This window comes from Microchirus variegatus (assembly GCF_963457635.1).
Source record: "Microchirus variegatus genome assembly, chromosome: 16".
Classification (NCBI taxonomy): domain Eukaryota; kingdom Metazoa; phylum Chordata; class Actinopteri; order Pleuronectiformes; family Soleidae; genus Microchirus; species Microchirus variegatus.
Genome location: NC_139817.1, coordinates 20,563,878 through 20,584,438, shown reverse-complemented (window position 1 = coordinate 20,584,438; position 20,561 = coordinate 20,563,878). Strand labels below are relative to the sequence as shown.

Below are 20,561 nucleotides of genomic sequence, written 5' to 3'. Positions count from 1 at the left end.
CTTAGTCAAAGGTGGAGGGATGAATCATAAACTATTGCAGAGAAATGACATTCCCTGCTCACAGAGAGATCCTCCCTCTGTCTTTGCTCTGCTTCTCATCTCAGCTGATAAGGACGATGGATTTTATTTGCACACGGCTGGGCCACAAACATGTTTCGTCGTCGCTCGTGTGATTAAGAGCTATAGTTCAGAGAGACGGTATTCTTCTGAAACTACACATGATGCAAAGACAAACGGGGAGGGGCCAAAGCTGTAGCTGATTTGTGGACAGTCCTCAATTAGAGAGGGGATCTATGTCGTCAGGAATGTTTTCAGAAAAATAATTTTCAAACTGGACTTTAACTGCAAATAAAAGCAACATGTCTTTTGCACATATGGCAACAATACATGTCTCATAATTCATAGCTAATGGAAATGGAATTATAGTAGAGTCTAAACATGTTCTCAGTTTTAAATAAATAAGATAATTGTATTGTCTTTCTGTTATAAAGACCTCAAAACCTTTCATCCCTCTCACTCAAACCCTGCCTCTTAATAATCAGTAATCACATTTCAAATCATCCAACCTATAAATAATGTGTGATTGGTTAATTGACAGAAGAATAATTGATGACAAAATAGTTGAATTTGGCCAAAACAAACAAACAATAAAAAATAATAATTATATTTTTAAGATGCCAATTAACTGTCAGATCAAAGGAGAATGAATATGATATACTAATGCTGCTCTTTTGCGGCTGCCCTCATCAAAGCAGCAGCCAGGTTGATGGTGTGACCAGTGACAACTGATATGTGTCTGAGAACAGGGCCAAGTGAGAACAGGTTTCGTTGATCGTACGTACGTACGTACATACGTATCATAGAGACGGAGCTACAATGCCTGCGATGCCTTTAATATTCCCTCTGTTTGTTTTGGAGACGCGTTCAGGTGCGAGTATGTCCTGTGCTTCGATGCGAAATGTGCCCTGCTCATTACCCCTGAAGTGGAATGTGTTCTCTGCTTTCTGTGACTCATGACAGCATCTGTCAGTCAACAGCGGCAAAAGGACAACGGCGATGACAGAACGCTCAATCATTTTTTGAGGGTCATTTTATTTGACCTGAAAAACACGGGAGGAAGTTCGATCGAGTTTCAGCATCATGTACGACTGACTGTACGTTTGCAGGAACACTGAATGCATCGGAGAGATGCGTATCAGCCTCTTCTCACTTACACTGCTTTGACTCCTCTCTTCATAGCAGTCATCATTCACTCACCACTAAGCTACATAAGCCATTTTTCCAACTGCATGCTAAGACTAGCATCAGATTAAGCAGTCTCTGATTACAGCACTAATTGTGCACGTCCACTTAAGAAGCTGACAGCTTGGCGAATGAGGAGGCTTGCAGGCCTCCACAGCACGACACTCATCCATCACAGCCTAACCGATTGCATCCCTCTGAAGGCTCAACACGCTAACACCATTAGCTCTACTGCTGGGCATCTAACTAGCACATCACTCACACAGCTACATGCTAACAGCATTACAGCTAATGCTGCCCCTCTAACTAACACATCCGTCATAGGGCTAGAAATCCTACGGCTCTACTGAAACTCATGGAGCGGCGCCGTCTCTCCGAGACAATCACCCGCATTATTTTGCTTCTGTTACTTTTGTTGCTCTGCCGCTAATACCCTCATTTGTCTCTGAAGACGCTGAATGCCACTGAAAGAAAGCTGTTTCTCTCTCTTTGCCCACAACAAATCGGGCTGTACGGTCGAAGATGCCTCTGAGAAGGGAGCTATTTAAATAGGATTATGATTTCATATTTCACAAAGACAGTACACCACTAGGATGATTTTTAATTAGAACCAGAATCGGTAAAAAGAATGGGGCACAGAGACAATAAATTGAGGAATGCATTCATCCATTGGATGATTCTCGTTCTTTATTTAAGACCCGTGCCAATGTGCTAACAGCATTAATGAAGTTATAAAGAATTATGAGGGGAAATCAAATTTGCCTCGCCACTTGAGCGCCACTAAAATGCCAAACAATAAACTACCAGATTGCAAATTAGATCAGTAAAAATATCAAACACATTGCGGTGCAGGAAAATCCATAATTGCATTTAGTGCCTGGCCTCTCCTGGGGGAAGAGACACTAAAGATCATCAGCAGGCTACACAGGAGCCGCTATTGACAGAGCGGTAAAAATCGACAGGCTAACTAAATAAACACTCCAGGCTCCATTAAATATTCAACGACTGAGATTTGACAGTCTAGCGTGCCTGCCTCTCCACATTGCCTTCTCTCTGCAGCACATCTTCTCCCCGCCTTGCCGCCTCCTGTACCACCAGCCACCTCCACCCCCTCCCCTGTGACTCCTGACAGCAATAAATGATGCAGTGCCTGAGGGCGTCGCTCCAGTGGGAGACCTGGGAGGATAGAGCAGGAGAGCAAAAGAAATAAAGGGGAGACAGCCTATGACCAATGACCATTTACCAAGGACTGAGACAGGGCCCTATGACATCTACTACTGAGACCCCACCCCCTCCACACTCTGTGAGGCAGACTCACACATGCACACACTCCGTTACAAACCTTTAACACCACGGCCTCCTCTCTCCATTTTGTTCTGTTCTGTACTTCAATACGTGACAAAGAGCTTAAAAACAACCGTACAGAGGTGGTTTCTCTCGTTTCTCTGTGCTAACTTAATCATCATCCGACTGTTTATCCCGTGTGTTTGAAATAAAACTGGCACCTAGAAAGGACGAGGAAAAACAGCCTCCACTCAAATGCCAGCTCAAGTCCTGGTGCTGCTTGACAAGATCATATGCATTCATCTGCTGTTGCCAGCCGAGCAAGGTTATGCAAATGAGAGATGACAGTGTTATTGTGCGAGGAATATCAATGGAGTAATTACTGTTCCATGTCGGGCTATTGGCCCTCTGCTGCTGCGCCCAGCCTGCGCTTCATTTCTCAGCGGTCCTCTCGGGGGACAGATGAGCGGCGTGCTCTGGAGAGCAGAGCTAATAATGGCAGCTCGGATACGGGCAGGGCTTAGACGAGCCCCGCGGTCCTGAGCTGCAGACTGCTAAACGTTGCTGGGGTCTCAGGAGAGCCCCCCAGCAAAGATGAAATGATTAAAAAACCACCCAACCTGACTGACAAGCTGACCGGGCCACCTATAACTCTTTGTGCGGGCAGGTCAAACCACCAGTGCTCACTTCAGTCGTAACAGCAGGGTTACCTTTTTGGACATTAGTGTACTGCCTGACAATGACGAGAGGAAAATAAATGTGCTCACACGCACTCAAACACGTCACGTTTAGAAATTAATTGAAGCGATTTGTAAGATTAAATAAAAAAAGAATGGATCGACATAAGTAAATACTAAATAATCCTGTAAGGTCTTTGCTTCACTGACACTGTTAGTAAGATCATAATGATATGGTCTGGATCCAGTTTAGTGTCTTGGCAGCTGTCCAATGAGCAAACTCTCTGGCATGTGAACTGTCATCAAATTTAAAGCTCAAATTTGTTGGGTTGTTTAAAAAACGCGTTCCTCCTTAACGTGCAAAAGTGGCGGCTGCATGTAACATGTCAACTTTATCATCTTTTACATGTGAAGGATTGTCTAATAAATAAAAGCTCTTCAGCAGCCACAGTTTTTCAGCTGATGGGGAGAATGTGGAGAGGAACTTGAAAGAGAGGAGAAAGGTCCAAACCCTGGAGCTGTGAATTAACATACCAAGCAGGAGGAATGTTTCTCCCACACACCTTGTTGAAGCAGAAACCTAATCACTTTCTCTTTCATGAAAAAAACAACAAAAAAACTCTGATTTTGCACTTGTGTATTTGTTCATAATTAAGCTGAAATAAAATGTGATCACTGAATTCTGACTGCAGTGTTTATGTCAGATAAAATACTCTGTGTTCAGATTTCACAACATTTAGGGACTGTATGAAAATGATCATATATTAATAATGCGTGGATGAGGGTTAGACACTCACAGAAGTAATATGATATGTTACTTTAACATTTTAATGTTGCAACATATAACTCACTGATGTTTTAACCTAAACACCTGATAAGAATCTCATAATCCCACAAAAATACAATACTGTCTGCACCTACTAATATTTCTGATCTGGGGTGTTGAGCTTGTGAGACAGGGGCCAAATGAAAAAGTGGCTTTATGTGCTGCACTTGTACCTTCACACCATTCATTTCCAGGTCAGGTGCACCTCTCACACTGGCCAGACACCTCATACATCTTACTGGCAAGGACCAGCTTATCTCCATACTTATCTCTCAAGTAATAATTCCCACTTAAAGCCGCAGCCTCAAGCAAATGACTGAAGAGGACGAGAGTGACAGGCCCAGGTGTACTCCCTGATCTGAATGTGAACAAGTAAGAAGACAAAACAATAACAAAAATACAGATTTTAACTTGCCCAAGGTCAAAAAAACAACAGTGACCCCCCCCAGATTTGAATGTGATCGCGTGTGAAAACTAAGCTAAAACAAATACATTGGTTTACCTTCTCTGAGGTCAAAAAGTGAAAGTGATCTGTTATTTATGCCCACGGTGTAAAGTGGTGCTGAAGAATTTGGTTGGGAATGGGGTTCAGAGGGGCACTTCAGAGCGCACGCAGCTAAAACAGCCAAGTCAATCAGCCGTTCCTCGAGGACAAGTGCCAGAGAGAGAACAAGATGAGCCAAACAGCCAACACAACACTCCTGTCTGACACTCAATTATTTTCCCTGTAAGACATAACACACACACACACACACACACACACACACACACACACACACACACACACACACACACACACACACACACACACACACACACACACAAGCCCAAAGCTAATGTCTCCAGTACTGAATGAGCCAGAAAAAAAAGAATACAAAAATATAAAGCACCTCAAAAACAAGATATATGTATGTATTATCAAAAAAAACGTTCCCTCGCCTCCTCCTCACTGCTATTGTTCTTTCTGCTTAACAGGCCCTGGTTTTTTTTTGTTGGAGGCTGTTTTTCACAGTAATAAAAAAAAAAAAAAAAAAAGCCCGACAGAAATCTGCCTCTCCCTGACGTGGTCTCTCGTCGTCATAAATCTGACTGTATGACTGGCCGTTTTTTGTTTATTATTCCTGTTTCTTTGCTTAATGTCCTTTCAACAGAGCTTTGATCCTACTAACCTTATGGATTCTCACCATAAACACTTACCTCCTGAAGACGTTTTTATCACCGCGAGGCTCGATGCCAAGCATCTGCGCGGAAGTGCAACAACAGATAAAGTTGCCAGTTAGCAGCAAGGGCAAAGAGGACAACAGGCTCTTTGAGTGGAATATTTTTAAAGTCCTCCATCATGCTCTGGTTTATGGTTTTGGTTCTGCTGAGGCTGTAGACTTGGCATAATTCTGCCATTTAATCATGTGAATATCTTGTCAGTAAAATCACCACAAACCCTCGCGTTTTGATCTCAAATCACAACTTTGATGTCATCTAAACTTCACCAGGACATTATTATGGACACCGATATAAATCTGCTGAATCCAAATTCACACTGAGTATTCCTTGTTATCCCTGTCTTATTTGTAGGGGAAAAAAAAAAAAAAAATTCCAATGCATATTCAATCACTGCATGTCTGAGCATACATACAAACACACAAACCACCCGCAGACACTCAATCGTTGCCAGTGATGTCTCTGTGAGCAGGAGACCGCAGGAATTGTTTATCACTGCAGATCAGAGTGACTAATCAGAAACAGGCTGCTTCTTCTTGAACTTGAGGTCGAGATGTTTCCTCACCCCACACCAGGACACTAAACGTGCCAGGGCATGACCTCCACCTCTACCCCCTCCTACTGAGTACTTTACCCGGCCCAGGTCCCAAATCCACATCCAAAAAAAAAAAAAAACAATCTGTGATGTTCTGCCATCCCAGCAAGACTACACAAAGCCATGCTGAGGGGTAGTGGAACGCAACAGGAACCGTGTCCTACTAAAGACAAATGTTCCCTTTCGTTCTGGTTTATTTATCCCTTAATCTTAATAATTAGCAGATAATGCATACTCTCCCCCCCCCCTCTTCTCTCCCAGCCATGAGTTTGGATTTTACTATGTAAAAGACACAAATGCACAATTATGCTAAATAAAAACGAAGAGTAACCAGAAAGAAGGGAACGAAATGTGATTGCTAAGGCAAAGGAAAGGCAGAGTTTCCATTAGCATTTGCCAAAGTACCATTAAATGTTATGGGCACATCAAGGCCCATGGAGTATGCTGGTCAGCACAGTGGGAGTATGACATCTTACACTGTGCAGGGCCTCATTGTGGACCATGTGGACAGCTTCAAAAGAACTAAATCGTCAGGGAAAACAGGCTTTAGGCCTTAACCACATGACAAAAGCACCAGTTGCGATTAGATAAATGTTTCACTGACTTACCCTTTGGGAGAGCACATTACTTGAGAAATTATAGTACGCTACGCAACATTTCTTTGAAATAAACAACAAACTGCTCCTAATATCCAGGTTTCAACCATGCACTGCTAACAGAGAGAGGCTAACTGCAACAGCAAATAACAAAGCACTGTGATGTAAGTGATGGAGCTCTGTTGCCCATGAGGGATGTTTCAAAGACACTCCAATTTTTGTCCGCGCAGTTTATTACCTCCTTGAAATATCTGTAGGAGAGGAACCATTGAGAACAAGAAAAGTGTTTGAGGGCTGAGGGTGTAAATCTCTTTTAATGCCGCTGCTCCTTGTGTTAGTGCCACTTCCACAAAAACCGCTCAAAGTTTCTTCTTCCCTATGGTTCCCTCATTACGAAATCGTCTGGAAGAAATGGCTACCTTTCTGCTTCGCCGCCGCAGATATTGCAAACTATAAGCAGTTTTTCTAAGTCATAACTGCAGAGTGTGAGTCTGCCAAGAGTCTGTCGCCCACACTTAGCCGCACCCCCCTTATTTCTGAGGCAGCTGATTGAGAGAGAAAGACATACCACAAAGCCAAAGCTGTGACATAGAGGGACAGTTGTTGCTGTATAGATGTAGTATGGGTATTAACAGTATCCTATAGTTGAGTCTGGAGGCTACACTGCGTGGTTAATGTCTTCAAGTTAGCATTGTTCATTGTTGCAGGAGAAATAACTGTTTATTTTCTTTCTTCTCAGTGAGGATAGATTCTGACAAGAGTCTAGAAGCCCTTTGTCTCTTCCCCAGGTTAGGTTAGTTCCTGGTGGGATTGTTTTTGTGCGGAGAGGCCACCTCTCTTTCTTATCTTCCTGTCATCTCTGTGGGACGGCAGGGCATGACTCCGACTCTGGCTCCAGAACCACAGGCTTCCCCAAACCACTGCTTCACACTGGTGGTGGCTGTGTAGGGCGTGTCGGAGCATATTAGTACCAGAACATGTTAAATAAAAAGCAGAGTCGGGCTAAAAAATATTTGCAAAATATATTTTTATGGATTGGATTGGCTTTAGCCTTTCTTTTAGTGTCAGTGCAGACTTCATCTTGCATCAGGCACAGCATACAAACACAAATTGGGTCTCTTTTATGCGATTGACAGCATACCTCACACTATTTGCATATCTGTCTTCCATAAACCACATCCTACTTCCTTTTTGGAAAGGACTAAAGTGAATGACACTGAACTAAATTCATGCCATCACTCTTCTGCCACTATTTTTCAAAGGAAGTCGGCGGTTGTGTGCTTAAATATCAGATTTCTGCCCTGTAAATCAGCAGTGTCCAAACTTTTTTGGCTGATGCCCCTGAACAGCCCTCTCAGGTATATCCATGCACACATTTACTGTAAATACCCAACATGTTTATTTGAATTGCATTACATAATGTAATGTAATGTAATGTAAATACATGCATTAATTATGCATTCAGTTATTACTCACAGTTGTTTTTTAACGTCTCTTAAACTAGTTGGAACAAGGGCCTTTCTGCATGGAGTTGCATGGAGCATGGAGTATATATATATATTTGTATATATATATATGGGTCAATGATATTTAAAGTTCTGGTTAGGTGGGGCACAACATCATTTGGTAAATACAGGGTTAGAGTTAGATCGGGGTCTCTGGTATATAACAAAAATTAGTGTTAGATATAATACACGTGGTTATGGTAATAAAATTACAGTTTGTTTAAACAAAAAACATCGTTGGCATTTAGCGTTTTTGTTGACCCATTCATGAACTCCCTCTTCATGAATGGATCAACAAAACGCTCCCTGCTGCGTCTCATGCAGATTTAGCGACAGTCACTTGTGTCATAAACGTTGTTTTTTGGGTCATTTGGGGACTAAGAAGATCCAGTCCAAGTAACTGTGGTTCACATTAACTGACTCGCACGTGACCCACAGGCTTTTTTTTTTTTTTTTTTATAATAATAATTATTAAACTTCAAAATTATTAATATGAATAGTTGATTTGGCCTATTATTTGGGCCAATTTTTGTCAGACGAATATTTCATTAATCAGCAAAAAAATTGAATTCTAAAATGTTCAAAAATCTTATAAATGATGTTGATTTGCAATAATGTGTTTTAATTAATTAATTAAACAAATGTTTTGTACTTGTATTATTATACGTTAATATTGCTCAATAGATGTTTATTGAAGTTTAGTAGTTTTGTGTATCATTCGTTATTATGAAACTGAAAGAAACTAAAATTAAACTTTTTTTACGACTAAAATCTAATTTGTAAAGAGTGGCATTGGCATTGAAAAAACAACACCAGTGGATATCTAAATACAACTGTTTGAAAAACAAGGATTCCATATTTCTATGTATTGAAGCAAAGTATGATAATAAAATCCTGAATGGCAGAGTGTGTGTTGATAGTAGCTCACACAGACATACTTGTGGGCGACCAATAACACACAAAGATTATGGTTAATATACTTATAATAATTTTCTTTGCAGAGGCCAAGCATGTTTTACCCCCATCTTTGAAGAGGCAGAGGCTTCTGCCAAGCAACACTAACTTTCATGTTTATGTTGTAAAAAAAAAAAAAAAAAAAATAGTTGCTCTCTGTCAAATTTAACCAGGAAGAGTGCAGCTTAAATAAGGCGGAACTGTTGAGAAGAAAGGATAAACATTCCCTCTGTGTCAGACAGAGAGAGGCTGTAGGTGCTGTAATAATTTCTCTAACATGTAAGTCATAAAGAGATTCTTATGCCAGAGAGCACGCTGTGACCCTGCTGACCCTGCGCCTGCTGCCTGGCTTCTGGTTAGTGTAAGCAGCATCCAGCTGAAAGCTACCAGAGGCCTTCACATGTGATGTTTCCAAGGAGAGATGGACCAATTAATCTGATTATAGTCACAAATCCTCCAACATGTGTACGCCTGTCTGTGACCATGTGTGGCGCAGATGTGTGTCCATGTGTGTGTGTCTAAGCTAAGCATGTATGTACCTATGTGTGTATTTGATAATGTGATCCGCAGACAGACCATGGCTCCGTGTATATGTAAAAAAAATCCCCCAAAAATATATGGCTCATAAGATTTATAAATATCTTGACTGACATTTCGTTGTCATTAATCAACATGATATATGGGAGTGGTTTTCGCTAGAAAATATGGTAGTAAGGGAGCTGTACCTGTATGCAAATACAGGCTGTGGTTGAGTAGTTGTTTCTTGGAAGTCAGAAAGCAACAGTTAAAAGTATCTGAAATGAAATAGGGTGAAATAGTAAACCATCTGTCAAAGCTTTTGCGGTCTGTTTAAAAACACAACACTCGAGCACTTAAAGGGTTTTATACAACCCCTTTTCATTGGCAAGGCTATGAATATGCCTATTCTGAGGGGGATCCTTTCATTTTCAAGCCCGAGATCTGAGTCGGATGCAGCTTGGCGTATGTTTGTGCCACTGACTGCAGCCTTCGTTGAGGGGTGGGAGGAAGTGGAATGAGGAGCTGACAGACAGGCCCTGATACTGCACTTCCACCACAGGTCCAATCCCCAGCTAACCCCTGTGCTGACAGCCAGGATGTAGCACTCATCCACAGGCCACAGCTCAGGCTCTGGGGCCCAGGGAAAGGAGCGTAAGGAGAGTAGGGAGTGGGCCGCTTGGCTGATGATAGAGAGGTGGGGGGAGACTGGTGGTTTGGATGGCATGCATCACTCTCTGCTTCCAGAGCAGCACAACCAAGAGGAGAATCCGCAGACTATGTCGCCTGCCAACAGCATGTCCAATGTTTGGCCGAGTATCAGACCCACTACACATATTCACAAGTGGGCACACTGAACACACACACACATATTCATGCAGTATTTGCCAAAAATGTGATTACATGTAAAGCAAAGCTGCAGCTATAAGATGTGATAAACTTGCTGAAAACACGTTCACACCACAAACACTCAAAGTGTAGCCTTGATTCTCTGGTTTCTTCACAGATTAAAGTTTAAGATTGAAACCGTCCATAGACATAGACAAAACAGATGATGGCATGTGTGAAAAATGCATCTGGAAAACTGTACAGACGTTTCACCTCTAAAGCCTGATGTAACTGAAAACATGGCCACATCAAAAAATACCGTACACTGATATTTGTTGTGAGACAGAGTCTTGGGAATAAAAGCAAAGACTGTGGTTCAATAAATAATGCAGTTCTGGTCGGTGCGGCGCAGAAGCACAGTGAAGTGATGAAGGTTGAGAGGCCACCGGTGACCCCGGTTACACGCTGCGACAGGGCTCCGCTCAGAGCCAGAGCTGTCTCTCCAGCTGGGATCACAACACAGAGTTGGATCTCTGGTTTCAGAGCACAACTCTGGCCTGAGGCTGGGATGACGCACCCCTGTAAGGCAAGGCCTGCAGGGCTAACGTTAAGGCAGACAGATACCCAGGGGGTCAGTCCACCCACCCATTCTCAGGAGGAGGCAGTGACAGGCATAGAGGCCAAAGACTGATTAAAGTTGCCTCAGACCTCAGCTTTGCTTTTTTTAACTGCTGAGTTTGGGTTTTGCATTAAGCCTTGGCCTACAACAGCCATTTATGTTCAATTGGATTTCCATTGAGTTGGCACCAGAGGCTGACTCTGTGCATAAATAATGTGTTGCGAGGCCACGCGGTTGAGACAAATAATACTGAGGAAATTTAGACGAATGGAGCAAACAACTCAGCTCTCACCTGCAGCAACACCTTTTTTTTTCACCGAGAGAGCACTATGAAATGCACCAAAAAAAAACCCACTTTTTTTAAAATGTTTTATCTCTCGCAATTAATCCCTTTCACAGACACCAGATCATTTTGCAGTGTTCAGGAGCTGCGGAATTTCCTAAGAAGACGTATTGTAGCAGCTTTCTGGGAAATATTAATATCCAGCCTGCAGAGGGAAGGTAAAGGGAGAGGAGAGGGATGGGGATGTGCAGCAGGGGGTGGGGCACAGACGATCAGTATCATGGCATGGTACCTGATGATAAAATGCCTCTCTTCTATTGCAACTCTCCCCAAATCTACATGCACAGTTTGCTCCGCTGTTTGCCACCTTACCACAAGACAGCAGTCTTCTAACGGCGAACTCACTTTACAGGACAGTTGGTGCTGAAGGCGGCTATCGGTTAGCAGAGTTGCTAATGTTATGGTGATGCGATGCACGCCGTGTCCACCATTGTTGATTGCGCTGTGTAGTTTGAGCTAAATGCGCGAGTGTGATTTGATTAGCCCGCGCTCCTCCTGTATTTGCACACTGCACGACGACTTGGGAAAATGAACGTGCACGGCACGATGCAAAAGGTACACACAATGCAGTTTGGCAATTATTGACGGCGCTCTGTTCAAAAGTGAATTAGAAGCCTTGCATTGATGCATTGATGCACTGATGCATCGACGCGTGCGTGTGTGCCAGAAGTAACGCTCGTGGAAGGTGGAAGTTTGGGACTCATTGGTTTGGGACTAATTACCCCAATTTCACTATTCATCTAAACAATCAATTTAAAGAAAGACCAAAGTAAAATAGTAAACACACCACAAATATACCACAGCACAGACCAACCACTGGCAATGACAATGGTGTTAATCACCTTTTTCAGCAGCTTCACCCGGACTTAAAAGTCAAGGATATACTCAATAATTTCAGTATGAAAGAGGCTTAAGAGTCGAAGATGGGCAGGCAGTCCACTTCTCGGCTCATACTCCCCTGTCATCGGGCTGCACTGCAGATTCTCCAACATCTGCCTTGCCTTACACAGCTCAGCACTGCACTTACCGAGCCCCCGTCATCTCTGCCTCCCTCCTTCGGGCTTCACTCCCCCATCAGGATCATCCAAATATTTCCCCTCGCTGCTTTTTGAAGCTTCCATGGGTCACGGGACCTCATGCACAAATCATGCTGGCCTGCTGTGGGGGGGCCGGTCAGAGAGGACAGGAGTGAGTCAGGCATTTAGAAACTCAATCTGCACTGTTTTCGTGCGGCATTATTTTCCGAGCCAAGACAGCCATCACCAATCAGCAGCTGGTTCTAAACAGTCAGTTAAGGGAGCTCTGGCTGTAGATGCTGGTCCTGGCAGCTGATCGCAACAATACTCCCCAGCTACGCCAGGGGGAAGAGATGGAGAGTAAATTCAGATAGGCTGACAGCCTGCAGTGATTTAACATGGGGGTTAGCCCCAAATACATAGTTCTGGCTTCATGTTGATGAATGGATAACCCAATCCATCACATTGTTTGCAATTAAACATAGATGTTTACGTTTTTACACACTTGCCACAGTTCTGAATTATGATCCATTGAGAGAATGGGACCAGACAAATGTAAACAAATTCTGTCAAAAGCCAATTTTAAAAATTGCATTGCCGCGATGCAAGGGAGGAAAATAACAAACCCAAATGCACACGGATAATGAAAGAATCAAGTCAGCTCTACAGTGTGTGGGCACAGGAGGTTTCAGAGCCTCATGCAGAATTTCGATAACAGAGAATATTGGGCAGGATCTCTCAACCCGGGCTGGTAAACAGGACGGACAGAGAAGGATGAGCCAGCGCGCATTGGACCCTGCCTCTCTCCCACCTGCAGAGCTCACCAGCTCAGGATGAGAAGAGAAGCTGGGCAGGAATCTGCAAGTGCTGGTTAAAGTAATCACATTGGTCTCACTGCATCTGATCTGCAGTCTAACAGACTTCCAAACAGTTGAATGAGTAAATAAAGTGCCCCGGGGGACTCCCGCTGGAGATGGATTACCACAAGGGTGCACACACAAAAGGAGCCAAAACCCCACAACCCGATATGAGTCGTAGACAAAAGCCTTGGTGCTGGACCTCGACCAGGGAACCGGTACACTTTATTAATCTCATCCTAGACTGAACCTCCCGCTAGTGCAGTCCATGAATACATAGATGGACGCATGCTCTGTTGCGACCAGGTATCGCTGCGCTTGTGTGTGTATCTGTCTGCTGAGGATGCTTTTGTGTGTTCACGATTGTGCGATGTGTTGGTGCAAACATGTTCATATACTTTAGTGTAAATGGCACCAAAGTGTGGGTATACGTAGGCCCGCTTGAGTGCACAGACCACATAAGATGACTCTCATGCTCACTTGGCTGTGGAGGCCGGGTCTGGAGGCGACTAAGGGCCGTGGCATTCTGCTGCCCTGTCCCACCCCAGCCCCATTCTTCCCTGTTTCTGGGCCTGACACAAATAAAAGGATTAGGAGCCCCTGTTTCCGTCAGACCCTCCATTCAAGACAAAGCTCTGACCAGCTTAGTGTCACACTTAATGATAAAAGTGCAAATCTCTCTCAGTCACTTTGGGCAGGAATAGCATTTGGGGACTAATCTCATTTGATGAAGATTAAAAGAGGTTTTAAAAATAATAAAAAAAAAAAAAAGACACAAGAAAATTGTGTTTTGCAGTGTGTACAAAAAACCTGTAGCGCTAACATTTGCGAAAGATGAGGTGGCTGAAATGTAGCAAAAATAAAATAAATAAAGAATAGTGAATGTGAGGCGATGGAAAAGAGCTTAGATTAGGGACAAAAAGAGAACGGAGCAGAAAGGAAGCAAGTGCACACACACACACACACACACACACACACACACACACGTGTACCCACACCCTCTCTAAAACCTTGGGTGTATTTAGACAAACACCGTTCTCTGCCCATTCCCATGTACAGCTTGAATGTGGAACCAGAGTGTGAGAGTAAGCCTTGGGCACACAACAGTCTGAATGCAGCACTTGCCACTATGATGCCAGTCCTCTCTAGTGTATCTGTGAAAAGCCTACGTGTTGGAAAAACATTTCAGAGTGGGATCACATATTCACAGTTTGGGCCCAGCAGCGATACTGCGAGCCAGCAGCAGAGGCCATGTCTCAATTTCTCATACGTGTTTGACCAAGGGCTGCCTGAAGAAACACGCGTGGGCTATACTTCCCAACTACTGAAGCAGAGAGGGGGACATAAAGATAATCTGGAATAAGATTAGAAATGCGTCACCGTCACCAGCAAATCATTGAGCAAAAAATCCAGCCACAGAAAAACTTCACTCGCCAGAGTTAAACATGTAATCTAGCAAATTGAAACTGAAAACATTCAGCGGTGTTTGTATTTCTCAGCTGGCTACTTTGCAGTATTTCATAGTTTTAGCCAAAATCTAATTTGTAAATTGCATTTAATGGTTTGTGGTCGCTTTCCTTTTTTTTGTTATGAAGAGTTGTCGTGCTGTGAAAATAAACCTGAAAGCCCGGGGACTTGGAGCCAGTAATGAAAATCTCCGCTTAGTCGAGCTGAAGGCTTTCTCTCCACCATCACTGATTAGCATTCCCGATTGACTGACGTGTCCCACTGGCTACCTAACAGCCAGCTTTAGGAGATGAGGTTAAATTGTGGCTACCAACAAATTGTATGCTTGAGTTCCTCTGCACCCCTCCACTATCATCCAGTGTAATGTGAGCACACCAGGCAGATCCCTGTGCAGATCCTTCTCCTCCCCTGCTCTACAGCTCCCCCGCACAAAGCCACATAGACGACTTTCCACATCCCTTGCCACCAGTCTGGCTTTCTAAAGTGGTGATGGGCATTTACCGTGGCTGAGCCTCTATGTGTCCTGCAAAGTGCTTTGTGTCCCAACTGTCCCACACACACACACACACACACACACACACACACACACACACACACACATTTATATACAAATAAACCTCTGTGAAATCACCTGATTTAATAATGCAGCTACTTTCTCCTAAGATGTATTGGGAGCATAAAACGGGGAAAAGAATACAAACAGCAAACAGTGAAGATTTCTATGGAAAAGGAGCTGCACGACAACATGTGCTAATCAAATATTTAGCACTTATTTATATGTGGGAGTCAGAAATTGAGGGAAAAAAACAGAGAAAACAAACATGCAACAAGTCTATTAATGGGTCACAATGTAATGGAGAATGAACAGTTAGCAAACCATGAAATGACAGATGATGCATCCTTGTCTGCTGCTGGGACAGGCCGGGCCATGTTGACATAAAACCCAATACTTCCTTACTAAGAAACCAGGCCAACTGCAGCTATAGCTCCTCGCCGAGCACTAAAAATCTGAGCAAGCTGAAGCAATATTATCCAGCTCAGTGTTTCTACCATTAGATTTGTCTCTCTGTAGAGGTCTTCTTTTGTTTACATAAGAGCAGTGGCTAAAGACACATATTTATCCTTTTAGGGAGAATTATTTTTAAAAAAGAAAAGGAAGATATAGAAAAAGTTACACACACACACACACACACACACACACACACACACACACACACACACATCAGCCTACGGAGCTACAGCAAGAATGAGGAGTTAAAATGCAAAAAAATATCGACTGGCTTCTCAGCACAAAGCGCCGCATATTTTTATCTTTTCTTCTCGTTTTTTTAAATTTATATATATATATATATATATATAAATATAATACATGAGTGTTCACAACGTGCCAGGCCATGTGGGAGTGAGTGAGCGAGTAAAACACACACTCACACACACACACGGTGAGCTAACACAGAAACCCAGTCGTCAGCACCAATCCTGCACACACACACTGCAGCAGCGTCCCAAGCACGGCTAATTAAAAAACAACAATTTCACAGGAGGGCACTACAAACAGTTCTGAAAAGCACCTCTCAGCACACTGGGGGATCGTCCAGCATGCACCAAGGGTGAGACAGGTTCTCGCAGATCTGCTTTTATGGCTTCATCGTTGCTGTGCTGTGTTTTTTTTTTTTTTGACTACTCACACACCACGCCATGACCTGAATTTCATTCTGCTCACGGCACGTGAATTCAAAAAAAAAATCTGGACAAATCTGAAAGCTGGTGTGTGTGTGGAAAATAAGACAAATGAAACTCGTGGAAATTTCGCTGCATGGACAATAAAACTTTATACCTATTTTAATGCATATGCAGAACCCCAACGTTTTCCGGGGGGGTGTATAGTATTATAATTAATGTTGTGGTTTGTGTATGGAGCCCATGGCAGTTTCTAACAAGGCAGTCCATTATAGGGGTGTTGTCCAACACTTCAGTCAAGTGATAGGCCTTATTACATGGCCACTTTGAAAGCATCTGGAAGCTCCCTCTGGGGAAAAGATCTCCCTCTTTCTAATGATGTATAATTGACCTCCAAACACCAGGGCACAACAAACTCTCTGAGGGTGGTGTAATTCCACTCTACCTTGTACATACCACCCGTCTCGTTCGAGCTTGTTCCTCCTCAACAGCTACGGCTCCCGTCCAAATGACAGCTCTGCCCATTCTGCCTCGCTTTCTAATCAGATATGCACTGAAATATTCTGCACCACGTCTAAATCTCCGTTTATAACATATAAACACATCACCGCCGCTTCTGTAAAATACACTATTTACTGTATATGTTGTATATGTTCAGGGAGATGTCAAAAAATATTCCAAAGCAGAAAATAAAATAAGGCAAATATAAACTCACAGCTAACACCATGCTGTTGGATGTGTAGAACCGTGTTGATGGGGGCTTTAATAACAGAGCATACAATTGTTTTTCTCCCCCGTCTGCACTTAAAACCTGGTCCAAAGGTGTGAAAAAAGACTGCTTGCCAATTCCTTGATTTATTATAGCTAAGTGAGAGCTGATTACAGGGCATGAATCAGTTGCTGTAGGAATGTAATTAGGCACATAGACGTCTGTATGGCTAGGAGCTCTCCACGCAGCCTAAAGCAGTTTGTGGGCTGACAAATGCATCTTAAATGGGTGTCATAAAAGTCAAAAAGGTGCCAATTACATCTTTAAGTATCCCGTCAATTCAAACGGAATAAACAAAAGAAAAAAAAGATAGGTGTGTGTCTATCTATCTGTGTGTGTGTGTGTGTGTGTGTGTGCTCACTATTTAACCTGACAGAAAAAAAAAAAAAAAAAAGTGGCAGAGGGATCCTGGGGAAGAATTAAAAGATGAGATGAATAAGTGTGTGTGAGAGCCGGACAGCGCTCAGCAGGTTGTTGCGTCTGGGGTGATTTAGAAGTTGCCACACAAGCTAAAAGCATTGAAACCAGAGGAAAAATGGGGAGGGAGGTGGGGGAGGTGTGGGGGGGGTCAGAGAAAATTCAAATATGGTTCCAGAAACAAAAAGGCCAGGAAAGGAACACAGATCCTGTCTGCCTCACCGTATTTATCTCTGTCTTCATCTCTTAATTTTTTTGGGGCAAAAAAAGGACAGTGCTAAGTGAGGCATGAGAACGAGGTTCCCTCTCCCCCCCTCTCCCCCACTCTCTGTCTCTGAGCCGTGACGCCGTGACTCTGGTCTCCCTTAGTTACTGCTATGAATTTTCCATTGTTATCAGTCGACTACACTCCCGTCACAGAGCTCCATGGCACGCATGGCCATAGATGTAACTCTTTGTTGCTTGGAGGGTTTCTAGCAGAGAGCCATAATGTCCCAATAACCGAAGGAGAATTGATAAAAAGGCCCAACACAAAAGCTGGAAATGTAGTGACAAGCATGAAAAAAAAAGCACTCGTGCGACGAGGAAACACAGGGCAAAAAGCAGTTTCCTCACAGGCCAAAACAGCAACCATCAACACTGCAGCACCTTGTGTTATTCAGCATATCTGATAATTCACTGATTCAATTCACACAGTTATCTCACTCCACCAATAATGGCTGTCATGCAAAGGAATTTAACCTCAGTGCAGTTATTTAAGAAAAAAAAAAAAAAAAGGTTGTCAAAAAGGCTTGATTTTAAAATGTAAAACCTTATTGCAATTCACCATTTCTTTCATAACATTTACATTTTGTGTTGGTTTTATTTATTATGGCTACTTTAAAATACATGTTTGTGTTTGTGTCATTTCAGCAAATGATCACAAGACCAATACAACAATTGCCCTTACAACTATATATATACAATATATGTGTGTGTGTGTGTGGTGTTGTATCACACGTGTACAAATAGCTGTACTTAAAATTATTTGTACTTAAATGAACCTACATTAACATAAAGACTGAATTCCTATGAGGTAAAAAGATGAGAGAATAAAAGAAGATCATTTGTTTTAATCGAACCTTTAAGTTGTTGTAGCCTCATAAAGGCCGAATGCAACAAAATAAAATAAAATAGCCTTCAATAATATATATGTTATAATAATTATAATGTAATAAATGTATATGAATAAAAAAAAAAACATCCGTTCGATGCAAATAAATAAAATTAATTAAATCTAACATTTAACAGCAATCAGCCACGTTATTTTCATAATAAATAAATGAAGTCAAATCTACACTGCGCTGGTTTTCATTTTCTCGTGAACGACGTTTTGAATTCATTTATTTTTGAATTAATTTGACACCTGTGTAAATAACGCAAATAAATGACAGAGAGAGAGAGAGCGGAATAATAATAAAAAAAAGCCGACAGTGACGGCCTGCGTGCATGATTTTTTCTCGTGTTTGTGTTGCGTGTGTGATAAATGAAATATTCTTCCGCAGAGATAAAGGTGGACATATAAATATGGTGACAATAATTAACCCAACAATAATGCGAGCGTCATCCAGCCAGTCTGATATATCTGCTCACTTGTCAGGAACTTTTTAAAATTTAAAATATTTATATTTATTTTTAATAATAATCATAATTAAAACATGCTATTTTTTTGGGGTTTTGTTTTTTTTAATAAACATTATTTATGTTATTTTATTTATTTATTTATTTTTAAAGTGTGCATTTTTCACCTTATGTTAATCTTTTATAATAAAATCATCCCAAGTGAAAAAAAATGACAGCATGGAGTCAAATTCGCACGTTGAGGATTTTTTTGATCACATTTGTGACAGAATTTGTCAAATTTGAAATAAGACTATACACACTGGCTGAATGATGATGACGACACACACACACACACACACACACATACAGAGGCCTGCAGGCCAACAGCCAAAGCCATCACACAATCTCTCTTTCTTTCTCTCTTTTTTTAAACTAAAAATCGCTGCACACCAACCAAAGAAATGCAGAGAGAGAGAGAGAGACGCTTGCTCTTACTGTTGGTAGTCGTGTTTGCAGTAAAGTTTCCTTTCTCTGAAGTAGCAGCTGGTGGTGAGCGGCTGTTGACACACGGTGCACTGCAAGCACTCCTCGTGCCACGACGAGTCGTTGACTCTCATCAGGAAGCGGTCGGATATGGGACGCTGACATCCTTCACACACGGACGGATGGTGGCAATCGCTCCCTGCAAGAGAAAAAAAAAGAGGAGTTTGAGGCCCGCGAGGAAACAAGAGGAGAGCTCTGCGGTGTGTGTGTGTGTTTTATAACACAGTTAAACTACCAAAGTGTCATCATTTCAACGTTTTAATTTCATGGTTCTCGTCAAAGCTCTATAATCCAGGGTCCAGTTGTCCTGCAGGACTACGTTTCTGTGACAACGACCATGGAAACAAAGCTACATTTTCTGCAGACTTTAATTTGTGGGCATGCAGTGCAGGGAGAACGGCATCCACCGCACGAATGACAGTGTGACACTGCAGGAAATAAAGTGTAAACTAATAATAATAATAATAATAATAAGGCGGAGGAGGAGGAAGTGTGGAGTAAATAAAAAGAAAAACAGCAGCATTTACCGAGCATGACTCCGAGCGTGGCCTGTCCCGATCGCAGCGGGTGATCCTCGAGTTTTATGCCGTCCAGCATGATGCAAGTGTCGGACTGTTCTCTCGCGGAGAGGCGCTCCAGTGACACCAGACCTGTGGCAATATCCATAAGAAGACGGTGAGACGCGACAGAGAGAGAGAAATCCTCTCGGATCAGATCAGCTGAGTTCAGATGAGCGTGTGTGTGTGTGTGTGTGTGTGTGTGCGGAGGCACAGCGACCTGTTGGAAGCGACCGAAGCTGTGAATGTGACAGAGAGACAGAGAGAGAGACAGACACAGAGAGAGAGAGAGAGAGAGAGAGAGAGAGGACTACAGCTGCTGATGCTGCTGCTGCTGCTGTGGGACAGAGCCCAGACTGAGAAAGTGAACTATAAAGTAAATGCAAACCAACTGGAGTCTGATGCTCGAGTCAGTGAGAGGATGATTTCTGCTGTGTCACGGAAACACAA

At 42.6% G+C, this 20,561-nt stretch overlaps 1 protein-coding gene across 1 annotated transcript in view; it reads right to left on the bottom strand.

The window, feature by feature from the left end:
* Positions 1-20,220, bottom strand: part of lmx1bb (LIM homeobox transcription factor 1, beta b) — a gene marked incomplete at both ends in the record, with an annotated part of 43,245 nt that extends 23,025 nt beyond the window's left edge. Inside the window, 2 exons of the mRNA XM_083903295.1 lie at positions 19,507-19,693; positions 20,082-20,220. Coding sequence (XP_083759421.1) covers positions 19,507-19,693; positions 20,082-20,220 — 326 coding nt within the window. The remainder of the gene's footprint in view (positions 1-19,506; positions 19,694-20,081) is intronic.
* Between the last annotated feature and the right edge of the window lie 341 nt (positions 20,221-20,561).